This window comes from Cyrtonyx montezumae, unplaced genomic scaffold, assembly GCF_038088225.1.
Source record: "Cyrtonyx montezumae isolate F1298 unplaced genomic scaffold, pur_monq_1.0 scaffold_16, whole genome shotgun sequence".
Classification (NCBI taxonomy): domain Eukaryota; kingdom Metazoa; phylum Chordata; class Aves; order Galliformes; family Odontophoridae; genus Cyrtonyx; species Cyrtonyx montezumae.
In genome coordinates, this window is record NW_027071892.1 from 9,833,407 (window position 1) to 9,846,754 (window position 13,348).

General features: G+C 47.4%; 1 protein-coding gene across 2 annotated transcripts in view; it reads right to left on the bottom strand.

The window, feature by feature from the left end:
- LMF1 (lipase maturation factor 1) overlaps positions 1-13,348 on the bottom strand; it is a 160,568-nt gene that overhangs the window by 47,145 nt on the left and 100,075 nt on the right. For both annotated transcript variants that reach the window (XM_065732776.1, XM_065732775.1), the window contains one exon: positions 4,926-5,093. In XM_065732776.1, coding sequence (XP_065588848.1) covers positions 4,926-5,093 — 168 coding nt within the window. The remainder of the gene's footprint in view (positions 1-4,925; positions 5,094-13,348) is intronic.

Sequence of the window (13,348 nt, forward strand, 5' to 3'; positions counted from 1 at the left end):
GTGCTAGCTTTACACTTTCCACTTACGTTTTTTTTTTTTTTTTTGGTAATAAACTAGATATTTATTTATTTTACCTTTGTGATATTGAAGCTCCTTCCCACCTGGCAGAGATGAAACTGATCCATGGCTGTAGAAAACCTCAGCCTCTCGTGTGCCGGCCCTACAAGCACTCAGATCCAGCACTACCTGCCAGCTCGTGGGGGCAAGGTGGCTTTCTCCTCACTTTTTGGCTTCCCTCTAGCTTCCCCTCATCAACTCGTTTGCCAAGCAGTGTAATTTTACAGCCTGCCTTCAGGAGCCAAGAAATACGTTTGCTGGTGTAAGCTGTGCGTTAGACATCGTGAAAAACATGCAACTTCAGGGTTTTAGGAGCCAGCGACGCAGAACAGCGAAACACCCGCAAAGCAGCAAGGAGATGGTTTTGCACCCTCTCCTGTTTCACTCCCGGACCCTCGTGCTCGATGCTGGCCGTGGGTGGTGAGTGGAGGGATGGACTCATGGGAATGATGGGTTGGTGGAAGGGTCCTCTACCTGATGGCAGCTGGTTTGTGAGTGGGGCAAGGACTTGCTTCCCCCACCACGCCCCTCCTCTCCTCATTCACTACTTCCACCCTCCTTCCCTTAAAACCATAAGCTCCTTAGGGCTCTGGCTTGATGCCTTACAGAATAACAGTGTCCAGACCTCACCTGTGGTCTCCAGAAACTCCAGGACCACTTCTAAGACCTCTTCTTGGACATAAGGAAGAAATTTTCTATGCCAAGAGTGGTGAGAAATGGCACAGGGTGCCCAGAGAGGTGGCAGTGCTCCGACCCTTCAGACAGTCATTGTCAGGCTGGATGGGGCTCTGAGCACTGATGGAGCTCTGGGTGTCCCTGCTCAGAGCAGGGAATTGGACCAGATGGCCTTTAAAAGTCCCTTCCAACTCAAAGGAGTCTATGATTCTATAATTCTTCCATCTCTATGTGCTAACAACCACATTTTGGTAGTGATTTCTCATGAACTTTGGGGTGCTTTGAATCTAAATGTATATATTGTTGCTCAGATTTGAACACTGCTACAAAAGCCAACTGACACCACTGGACCCGAAATGAAAGAACCATCCACAGAACTCAGCTGTGAAACATCTACTGGCAGCTGCTCCAACCCCCTGCAGTATTCCCATGTCCCTGACACATAACACCCTCTGCTTTCTGCCCACCTTGTACCAACTGCACTATTTGCTTCCAAACCACTGGGGGCAACTGGATTTCCCCAACCCTTCCACTTCCAGCCCGTTAAGAGACATCAAACAGTCATCATGCAGGCACATGCAGTGAAAACAAGTTCATCTGTATGAGTTAGAGTGGGTGACTGAAACCCCAAACCCGGTGCTGGATGACTGAAACTAACGAGGTTAGGTTTAAAGTCCTGACATGAGCATCTCTATGAACACGGTCCTGGCTCAAAACGTGTCTACCCTCTCCACAAACACCGCAATAAAAGGCAGCAAAAAGCTTTCAGGATTTAGTGAACTCTCAAAAACTCCGAAGACTCTTGGTTATAATGTGAGCGAGGGGCAAACTCCAACTCGGGCATACTTGGAGGTTTCTGTGGCTCAGCTTGGATGTTTCCCACCAGCCTGTTTTTATGGGGCTGCAGTGCAGACCCAAGCAGGGAGGGAGCTGAGCTTAACTCTCTCCTCCAGCTTTATTCCTGGCAGAGACAATCTGCAGCAGTGTTGCTCAGCACGTCAAGTCTGGCACCTGCTTACAATAAATCCCTAATGATGCCGAAAAGTTAAATGTTCATTTACTTTCATCTCTGTTTTAGATTTGTATTTCTACATACTGTGAATGGTAGATTATGTGTTTTTGAAACAATGCTACATACTTACATTGGAGATCCTTTGTAACTGGCTGCGTTTGTCTAAGGTTTCTTTCTATATGCATGCAGTCCAAAGGGAAGGCTTTGCCACCATCACCTGCTGATACCTTCCTGCCACGTGAGATCTTCTGAGCAGGCTCCTGCAGGTGGGATGGGCTCAGTGCACTGCTCCGTGTCTGAGAAAGCCCAGGGGGGAAGGATCCCAGCAGACACCAAAGGAAGCACAAAGCCCCAGGGATGATGTTAGCTCATGCAGACTGGAGTTTGGGAGCTTTTGCTTTGTGAGCAGGGAATGCCTGATGTCAAGGACATGCAGCAGGAGCACAGGGGACAAACTGCTGATGGGGCATGGCCATGCTGCTCTGAATTCTTGGATGATGTTTTCTCTTGACTCACTTTAGATCCTGGCACATGTGCTCTGGGCACTGTGATGTGAATTAGAATATCTCTGAGTGCAGATGTCCTGCAAAAGCTACACCCATAGCTGTAAATGACAAAGCTCTCTCTAGCCTGGTGGTTAGCAACAACAAATAATGATTTTTCTAATGGAAACTGGCCAGCACTCAACCCACTCCTTGATTTTGAGATAAAAAAAAACAGCCAAATGGGAAGATTTCTGGAAATTCAAGTTATGGAGGACTTGGATGGGAAGAAGCAGACCCGAACCACGCTCCCACTTACAGCACTGAGCTCCCAGCAGCACCAGTGCACGTGCTGTGCCCACAGCCTTGCAGGCACAACCACACAGCAATCCCACTGAGCCTACCTCCTTGCAAATGTGAACTGGGAAAGAAGCACAAGTTCACACTTGGAAGAAAAAAAAAAAAAAAGGCTTTTTAAAGCACGACTTTTTCTGGGCTCCTGACAAAGCAATATTCTCCAGGCCAGTTGGAATCTGGAAAAATACACTCACTCAACCTAGCCACCATGACTCCAATAACAATTATAAAATGTCCAATAAAACTTGCATGTAATGTCAATTCAAATCTTGAAAAGCAGAATTAAGTGGTATATCAACATTAAACTTTATTGCTTCCTTTGCAGAGCAGAAGTATTGTCAATAAAAGTCATTCTGAATGAAGAAAAGGGCAGTAAATATTAAATAAACAGGTTTTTGTTGAAATGCTATAAATGCACCAGAGCTGCATTTTTACACTGGGACCCCTTTTTTGCCTTTGCAGACTCCACTCATGATAGAAATAAGTCAGTAATTGCAAACTGTCAATAAAGCACCAATTAAAGGGTGGTCAGATACATGCATTTACAATATGTCATTATGAGCCTCTATTGGATGTAGTTTGCTCTCTCAGGTCCCACTGGCTTCGCCTGAAGTCCCCTGCACACCATCAGTGCTGCTGCTCGTTAGGGCCCTGCAGCCCAGTGCCGAGCAGCCAAGGAAGGCAGGAGAGAGCAGCTCAGGCTTTGGGAAAGCAAGTTTCACTGGCAGAGATGTGAAGGCAAAGCAGCATCGTCACAGCCCATTAAACTATTATTTTCCTATCAAGAACCGAGCAGAGCAGAACAGCTCTGAGGCTGCACAGCCGTGCCAAAGCCTGCAATTTGGCAACATGGCTTTGTTTTCTGAGAGGCCACTCACCGTGCTGCGCTCTGCTCCTTTCTGGGTCTGTTTGCCTTGAGAAAGAGCCACTGTCTTCCTCCCTACACTTCTTCACGTGCAGAACTATTCCCATTTGCAATTCCTATCCGCTAATCTGATTTCCATCAGCTATATCCTCATACCTTGCTCCCTTCCCAAGGAACAGCTGACAGAGGATGTGCTGCTCTGCCCATGGTGCAGAAGCAGCTGCCCTCACCTTGCTCCAAGCCCCCACTGCAGGAAAACCTGGTGCCGAGAGCTGTGCCAAAACAGGCCAGGTTCCACGCTGTGTGTTTGCTGGTACCCAGCTCAAGAGGACGTGCTTGGGAAGCAGGGAAGTGAGCGAGCTTTTATGTCAGCAGCTTTTATGTCAGTCCTTTAAAATCTGATCAGCATTTTTGTGGTTTACCAATAGAGTTTATAAGCTGTTCTCCAGTTTAATCATCACACGTATTTACAGGAAGCAGTAACAGCTACAGCATATGAATTTCACGATGCTGGGGTGATACTGAACAAAGGCTGCAGTAAGCAGGAGCTGTGCTGCTGCACGTCAGCGTGCCTTCACTTGGGGCTTTCAGTTAACCTGGGGCTCAGGAGGGAGAAACGAGATGGGTTTTTGGAAAGTATGTATTCAGGAGCTTCTTTCCTCTAACTTTTGCACATCTATTTATTTCATGTGAAAAAAAAACAACCCTGAAAAACATGAATGCTATTATTTTCTGAAGAAAGGGGATTTGCTATGAATCTAAGCTCAGTAAATCTGATGGTTGTAAAACACAAGACAAAACCAGATAACTCAAATTCAGAGACACAGAACAGCCCTTAAACATTATATATATATTAAAAACAAACAAACGGAGAAGATGTCTATACATACCAACTTTCAGAGAAACTGCAAGTATTCATGCCCCATCACTGGAGGCGTTCAAGGCCAGGCTGGACAGGCGCGGGGCAGCCCGATCCAGTGGGTGGCAGCCCTGCCCATGGCAGAGGTTGGAACTGTGTGTGATCTCTGAGGTCCCCTCCAACCTAAGCCATTCTGTGATTCTATGATTCACTGTGACCAACCATGGCCTCCTGGCCACTGCAGGATCAGCCCCTGCACGCTTGTTTTGTGCCAATGTTTCTCTGCTGTCCACATGAACAGGAAATGAAGCAGAGGCCAAGGAGCACCTCTCCAGCAATACACGTGGGGCAGCCCCACCAGAGCGAGTCACCCCAACGCCAACTGTGAGAGCTCTGAATCATTCTGACTCACTGCAGCCTGAACTCCTCACCCGCCTCTTGCATCAGTTCCTCTGCTCCAGTTTGGAAACATGGGTAGAGCAACCACCTCGCTGCCACCCAGCGTTCCTCTGCAGGTGGTGGAGTGGTGCGAGGGACGCGGCCGCAGCTCACATGGAGACCCCTGTGGTGTGCTGGGAAGAGATGGGACCTTAGGAAGCAACCCCAAAAGTGTCTCACCTGGAAAAGGATCTGCAGAACGCCGTGCACCATGCACATCCTTCGTCCCATGAAGATGAAAAAGGGCACCACCAGCTCGATGAAGTGGTTGAAGAGCGTCTCGAACTGATGAAACCAGCCTGGCGAGCGGTGCATGAAGTAGGCAATGGGGTTGGGCACTGGCTGGGTCTGAAAGGTGTAAACACAGAGTCAGCCCCGGCCCGAGGGCATCGCTGGGATCCAACAGAGCTGTGGGGTCGTTCCTTCCCTCCCCTGTGCTTCCTGTCATTTTAGAGGAAATTATTTCATGTAGACTTTTTTTTTCATGCAAAACCCAGAACTTTCTAAATCAACACATCTTTTAGAAAACAAGAGTTAATTTTCTTCCTTTTTGTCATAACCCCAATCATTCATCTTCAGTTGAACCCCTGCTCGTTTAATGCTGCGATGTGGTACGTAGATCCACACCGATGGATGTTAAATCACTCTGCAGAAGTGTGAGAGATTGGGAGAGAAACAGAGCAGACCCAGAAATGGAGAAAAAGATTTTCTCAGGGTCACAGAGGAGGTCAAAAGGAGACAGGAATGGGAACCAGATTTCAAAACCCTAGGAGATACTCTTTCAAAATGTTTAAATTTGAAATAAATGTGGTGGTAGTGTTGCTTTCCAAAATCATAATTCGGGAGAGGAAAGTCTAATTCCTCTAAACATGCTACATTGGTTTAAGGTATTTACATGCTGGCTGTGTGACAATATTATTCTTCTGACATTTTTTGATGCAGGGAGATCTTCCATTCAGTACAACAAAGCTGTGAATTTTACAAAGGAAGCAAGCTGTGGTGTGCTAATAGCAGCAACCCTCAGAAACGCTCCATCTAAACAAAAAAGAAAGGAGTTCACAATGCACCTTAGCGTGTCTGACAAGCTTAAACTCCCTAGGATTGTTTTAAAACTCTCACAGAAAAACAGAGAGGATGAGGAGGCAAGTTTTAATTGAAGGAGACACAACACATCTTTAAATTATTTGTAGCTAAATCAAAAATACAAACATAACAGGGAAAATATTGTACTATGCATGGCAATTGAGCACGCTTCCACTGCCAAATCCCACAACTATTGTAATTCACCATTAGTAAAGCTGGGACTAATAAACGTGTTGCTTTCCATGGGCTGGAGGCTGCTGTAACCCCTCAGGACAGGAGACCGCATCCTTCCTTCCTCGGACAGCGGATGGAGTGGTGGTGGGGTCACGGAGTGCTGCGGGGTCCTGTGCAGTGTGGGGGTGGGGGTCAGGACCCCCCCCAGCCCTGGGGGACGTGGCCCCACTGCCACCACAGCCCCGGTTCCAGTTACCCGCACCCACACGAAGGCTCTGGGGCTCTCAGAGCTCTGGGGAGGCTCAGTGAGAGATTTCGTACCTTAGGCACTGAGAAAGCTGCTGAGAAATGTTTTCACCCTCCCAGAAAGGCAGGTTGCTTTCTTGGCTGCTTTCACGTATTTTTTTCTGAAGTGCAATAACCAAAACTGACTTCATCCTTTTATCTTTTTTTTTCCTAAAGTGCAGTAACCAAAACTGACTTCAGTCAGGCTTCTTTCACTGATTTTTTTTTCCTCAAATGCGTTAAGCAAAAGCTGACCTTGATGCAATCCCACAGGCTGCAATGCTTAGCCCAAGAGGAGCTGCACAAAGCTGGCACTTCATGCTCACACCACCCTATCTCCCCATGTGCTGTGCAGAAGAGCCTGGACACTCCGTGCAAGCAGCACATGCAGCCTGGGACTGAGAAGAATGGGCTGTATGACACATGCAGTCACACATGTACTTACAGATCAGGAAAATCTCAGAGTGATCGCACTGAGTTGTTGCACATTTGATCAAGATTTGCTGTCTTATTTCCAAGTGAAGGCCACTGCCAGCTCTGGAACATGCTGCTCAGTGGCTCCAGCTGTACGTGCATCTGCCCCAGCCTGATGCTGACAAACGTATTAGCAGGGCTCCACCTTTGCCAGACAAGCCACAGCCCCCAAGCCCCTCTGCTGCTGTGGGCTGTGATCCCAAGGTTCATCCCTGTTAGGGACTGAAAGAGAAGTTCCTTCTCTAGCAGGAACAAAAAGCAGCATAAAGCTATCACAATGTTTGAAATGGAAGGGACCTCTAAAGGGCATCGGGTCCCACTCCCTGCCCTGAGCAGGGACACCCACAGCTCCATCAGTGCTCACAGCCCCGTCCAACCTGACCGTGGGTGTCTGCAGGGACACTGCCACCTCTCTGGGCACCCTGTGCCACTGCCTCACCATCTTTTGTGTAAACAGCCTTCTTCTTACAGTAGTTTAAAATCATTTCCTTTTGTCCTATCACAACAGACTGTGCTCAGGAGTCTGTCTTCTCTCTTACAGCCCCCCTTTAGGTACTGAGAGGCTGCTCTCTGCAATCCCCAGAGCCTTCTGATCTCTTCCCCAAAGTTCCTGGTTCAGGCCCACTTGACTCTTGGTTTTGGCTTGTCTGCATTTGCTGGGAACGAACCAGGTTGGAAGATGGATCTAGCAGGCTTTATCTCCACAGCCATGCTTATTTTGCAGTGACCTTTATACTCTGCAGTAGAAATGGGTAAAAAAAGGAAAAGTAGAGCAAAGAAGAAATCTGGTGTGGGTTAAAGATTCACTCCCAGATACTGTAGCTTCCCATCCTGTGCACTCCCAGAACTGGCATTATTGGGGTATCAGAAGGGGCAGTGTCACTGCCCACTGCTGCAACCGCTTCTCCAAGCCGAGGAAAGGATGGGGAGTGAGGAGCATCTCGTGTGTCCCAGCACTGAGTGCAGGGGCTGCAGGGGGAGGGCTGAGTGTGTGTGTTCCTCCCGATGCCTTCCAGATGCTGCGAGCACGGGTGCAGAGCGGTTGTGTCCTCCAACAAGACCGCCATAGCCTGGGAGGAGGGAAATGCATTCCAGCATCTCTTACCCTGCTCCGTTCGCAGAGGATTTTGAGCTTTGCGCTTTGCTTTGTGGCTGCCCCACGAGGAGCAGCAGCTGAGGAAGCAGCCAGCAGCACTGTGCTTGGGGAATGGCGAAATCCTGACACGCCAGCTCAGATGCAACTGAATCAACAAGGCCGAGCACGGCGCGCAGGGACCTGCTCAGCACAGCCCCAAAGCAGCCACGTTTCTGGGTACTTCTGCACAGCAGAAAGTGTTTTTAAATAAAAAAACGATTAGCAGAAACCGGCTTTATGTGTCAACACAAGGTACAATACAATCAAGCTGCCTGCCTCACACCTCCAGCAGCCGGAGAAAAACGGCGCTGCAAACGAGTCCTGAAACAAGATTGGGGAAAATTAATTCCATAATTCACGGGGCAGATTTGTGACGTGCGACTTCGGCGCGATGTTCGGCGGGGGCTGCTGGCCGTGATGAATGCATGCTGGGTCGCCAGCTATGGCATGTTCTCTGGCTTGTCTCTACCAGGTTTTATGAGGGCTGGTAACAGATTCTAAAAATATGCACAATAAACTGTTTTTTCTCCCTAAGGGGTCTATGGTTTAATTATGTTCTTAGTGAGAACCATTAAAGCGCTAAGTACCTGAAGACTCCTAATTTACTAAACTATATGCTACTAAAACCCAACAGAAGGCTATTATATACCAGAGCAAATGCTCTTCTCTGGGACTGTAAATGCACAGGGGCTCTCCTCTCAGCCTCCCCATTGGCACGGCATTACACAAACCCTGACAGAGTACTGATGCTGTGTCAGATACTCCATCTCAGCTGAGGGAGATCACCAAGCTCCCCTACATATGTGCATGAAAACAAATCCCACATTGTCCTTGAACAACGTGCTGCCAGAGCAGGGCTGAGCATGGCATACCTGTACCACGAGTGGCACAGTGCCCATGCGAGCACTGAGACAGCTGGGGGCGAAGCCACTGCTCTCAAGACAAGAAATGAGGAGGGCAGAGATGTACCACACGAGCTGTGCCCCTGCAGGGATGGATGTCTGCTTTCCTTCCCTCCCCATGCACTGCAGAGTATTTTCTGGAGCCTCTGGGGGGAGCTCCCTAAAGTTCAAGCTCTCTTTCAAAGAACTGTAGGAAGTTAAGAAGGAATCAGTTTCAAAAAGCTGAACAAAAAAATCCACGTTCAATCTGTCTGTATGAAGTAAAATTGGGTTATCTATTAATTTTGACTTTGAATTAAAACAACTCCGAGGGTAGCCTGTCAAACTATCACCCAGGGTGCCTATCACACAAATCTGACTTGGTGAAAACTAAAGCAAGCCATAAATATCCCTATACACTCCATATACTATTATTTGTTTGCACTGAAAAGCACTTAACCAAAACACTCAACTAAGAGTGCATTTACCTGGAGAAAAATCTTGAAAAAGAGGACATGAACAAGAGCAAACATGAGTAAGTGGTGAGAGCACACGGCACTCAGTCAAAAGGAGAAGGATGAGCGTGGTGCAGTCCAAGGAGAGGAAGGCTTCACTGCAAGCAGAAAGGTGTGAAGAAGAGTGGTACCCTGGAAAACCAGGTGGAGAGGTACAGGTAGATGCTCTCCTGAAGCTCTGTGGAAGGTACAGATGAACTGGAAAGCACACTTCCTCACCTTCCTGAACCACTGAGGCATGAAATCATCTTCTCAGCTTCAAAGGAAAGCTCTCAGTTCCCTTACACTTTGGACCAAAAAAAAAAAAAGAGAGAAGATTCTCCATGGTGGGGTGTAATTTGATCGACGTGATCCAACAGGCTGTTTCTCTGCCAGTCTGTTCTGCTTCAGATCTTGACCCTTCCTCCTTCTGCATCTGCAGATCAAAGCTCTGCTTTCCAAAACCTGCACAGAGATGGCTTCCCAGCCCCATGCAGGAGAGCAGAAGGCAGTGAGCAGAAAGGAGATAAACTGTCACTCCCAGCTGCTGCTACGTGTGGGAAGATGTGTGTCTGCACTGAAGCCTGAACGTCGCTCATGATGCATGGTAACCAGCAGCTTCTGCAAATGCCCTTCTTCATCAAGAGGAGCTCACAGAGAGCTGCTACTTCCCGGCCCATGAGGCTTTGTGGTGGGAGCACTACATGTGCAGCAAGCTTGATTTGATTGATGAACAATGGTGATTTTGCACAAAGATACATATGTAGGTGAGGGCGTAGGAAGGAAATTGAGCAGCAAACTGCTCAGCCTCTTGTGCAAATCCCAACCGTAACTCGTGCTGTGTGTATTTTGTACGTACATGCATGCACACAAGTCTCCACACATGCTCCTAGCACGCTTGCATACACAATAGCTAATCAGTTAAAAACAGTCCCTTTGAAACTTTCCAATTACTGATACACTGCCAATCAAAATAAAATCACAAGAAAAAGCTGAAGGCTGTATCTCTCTTCAAACACAGACATCCAATGTCTGGGTGGGTCACGAGGGGTCGGCTCTTCAATAGCACAACATCAAAATAATTAAGTCTCGGTAGATCTGTTAAAAAGAAAAGTTACCTATATGTTCTTGCTGGGCAGCGCTTCCCTTGTTCAGTCAATAGTAATATTCAGTTCATAGAAAAACACGCTGGAATCTGCCTGCTTCAAGACAGCAATGCAAGCCAAGAAGATGTGTGTTTGACTCGGTGCCAGCACGACCATAAAATGTTGGCAATTTAGTAGAGACATAGTGCCGCGCCACTCTCCCAAAGGACCTAAATAAACTTCAGATGTAGAACATATATTTTTACTTTTTATATATATAAATCTGCTGTTTCATTTTTAACTCCTTTCCCCAGCCTTCCCTTCGTCTAAGGTTTTTCAAAGCTGAAACAGGTCCCTAGCTCTCCCGGCCGAGTGAAGCCTCAGCAATGAAAAGTTAAAAGCATGAAAAATCAGAGAAATGATTCACGTCTGGGCATTGGGTTTCTTGGGGAACCATGGCTGCACATGCGGCCACAGATGCCGGAGGGGAAAGGGTTTGGAGAGACAATTCTGCTGTGCAATTTCATGCCTCTGCGTTATAAAACATCCCAAGGAATTTTTTCATGTTCCCAAAGTTACATTTGCAAAGTCACCAGCGTAGGTGAAACCTTCCTGCCACATCGGTGACATTTAGCTACGAAGCCAAGCTTTGCTCATCATGAGTCAGCCCAGACTTAGTGCAGATCGGGTGAGGAGCGGGGCTGGCTCACAGGTCTGTATTTTGCCATGGGTACACCTAAAAGCACAGTTTGGATTCCAGCAAGTTGGGTGGGGGCAGAAGGATCTATAGCAGCACTGTTTGCTTTTCCAGACTGCACCCTACCTCCTGGTCAGAGCTATCCTCCAGTAATAAAGACCACATTTCCACGGCCCACAGCGTACCTGTTTATTGACACTATTTCTGCATAGCATGCCTCCGAGCTGCTTGCTGTATATAGAGTTAATTGTGGATGTATTACAGATTCACCTATTTATTCTGTACATTCTTGGAAGGGTCCAGAGCTAAAATTACACAAGGAACTGCTGAACTGCTTAGGCTATTTATTTGTTCAAAATCCCTTTAAAATAATTAGCTGGGCCAGGAACAGACATCTCAGCCCTGGTGGGGCCAGCAGAAGCTGCTGCTACCAACCGTGGGTCATCACTGCCTCCTCACTCTGGGGGAAAATCCTGCTTATGAACAGCACCAAATGGGTCATGCTTGGGATGGACCAGTCTGGAGGGCAGCCTGGAAGAAACAGCAGCTGAGGGCAATTAATGCTCAACATGAAGCTCTCATCTCAATCTTGGCTGGGACACGAGGCTGCTGCTCCCTGGGTCCCATCTCCCACTGGCAGGGACACATACCAAAATTGCATTCTCCCCCAGCCTGGGCACAGAGCTACCATCAAATGGGATCTCCTAGCATCTCCTGCCCCAGGAGGCGTTTTCCAACCTAAGCCATTTCGTGATACCCAACACAGCCCCAGTGATGCTTTCTGACAGAGCTCATGTTCCCATGGATCACCAGGCAGGTCACTCACCAATATTTTAAATTGCCATTTAAGAGCATATTGCAAATGTGATCCTTTAATTGGTCACTGTTATGGCTCTCTATTAAAGAAGACAAGTTTTTCCACACAAGGTAAGCCCTTGCAAAAGCACTGAAAATGTTTAAAAACAACCCAGTCCTGATATATTTATTATATATTATATATTTCTCTATATATAAATAATTTCATGAAAAGGAACGTACTGAGTGGAAACTCCATTTAAAATGTGATCCCAGATGGTGGCAAAGCTCTAAAATTGCAAGGCAACATGTAAAGAAAGATTAACGACCTCAAACAGGCACAAATTTATGAGGTGAAAGCCCCTGTAATCCTAGAGAAAAATGATACCAAACGTTAGACTAGACAGCTAGAAAATACCTCTGCTTAGTTCATGTGGCCTCTGCCATTTTACATTTTCTTTTAATATACCTTACTTTTGGGTTCATTTAGTCTTTCCTCCTGTAGGACTGAGGACTGCCTTGCTGCATGATCATGCCTGCTCCCATCACGTACTCTGCTATTAGCAACTGGTAAATCAGACAAGGCAGCAGCTACCCTGTCCCACAGCTTCCCAACAGGCTATGTTCTGCCATGTGATAAAAAGCTAAAAAGAGAGAACAGGGAGCCAGTACACCACGCCAAGCCTTTATCATCACCGTGAGACCCAACGGCTCTGTGATCTAGTACAGAGAAAGTCAGTGGGTCCCACAGCCCACTTCCCCGATCCCACTTTCCTGGGATGAGCTTCCCTTATCCCACCTCATGCTTCCATCGCTGGGCTGCGTGTCCACAGAAGGCATTTCTGTCCAGTTCCACCCAGATTTGAGTAATCTGTTTGACAAAGATTCACTACAATATTAATCTATGAGCTTTTTCAATTAACCCCTTCAGCAAAGAGTTCCTGGCACACTCTCATTGACAAGACAGCCATGGAACGATACCAAAATTAGCATGTTTTTAAACTGCTTTTCAAGTGGTGCCCTGATGCCAAAAGATAGAGCTGCTGAACTGTCAGGGGGTCAGGAAAGTGTTTAAAATTCAATCTGGATTTAAGTACTAAAGATCACAGACTGCCCGAAACATCTGCAGGTGCTCTATATCACGGAAGACAGTCAGGAAAGGAGGAGGACAAAGGAAACCTGTCTGCCACACACAAAAAACTAACAAGCTTGCACTGAGTTAGGACAAAGCACAGCACAGATTTCAGCCCGCTCGCCCAGCAAAGGTCTTCCTGGCAAATTGTGTTTCAGGTCTCTGCACAAATCTGCTATGCCAAGTACAAGTGCAGTAAGGGGATACAGTGCTAAGGGGCACAGCCCCCTGCCGTACCACCCTGCCAACACTGGGATACCTGCAGGCACTGGGACAGCTGCCCAGTTAAGTTTTGCCTTCCTGCCCTCATCGGAAGCTGCCAGCTCCTGGACCTCCTGCAGCCAGAAAGCCCACTGGCCTGCTGCAAC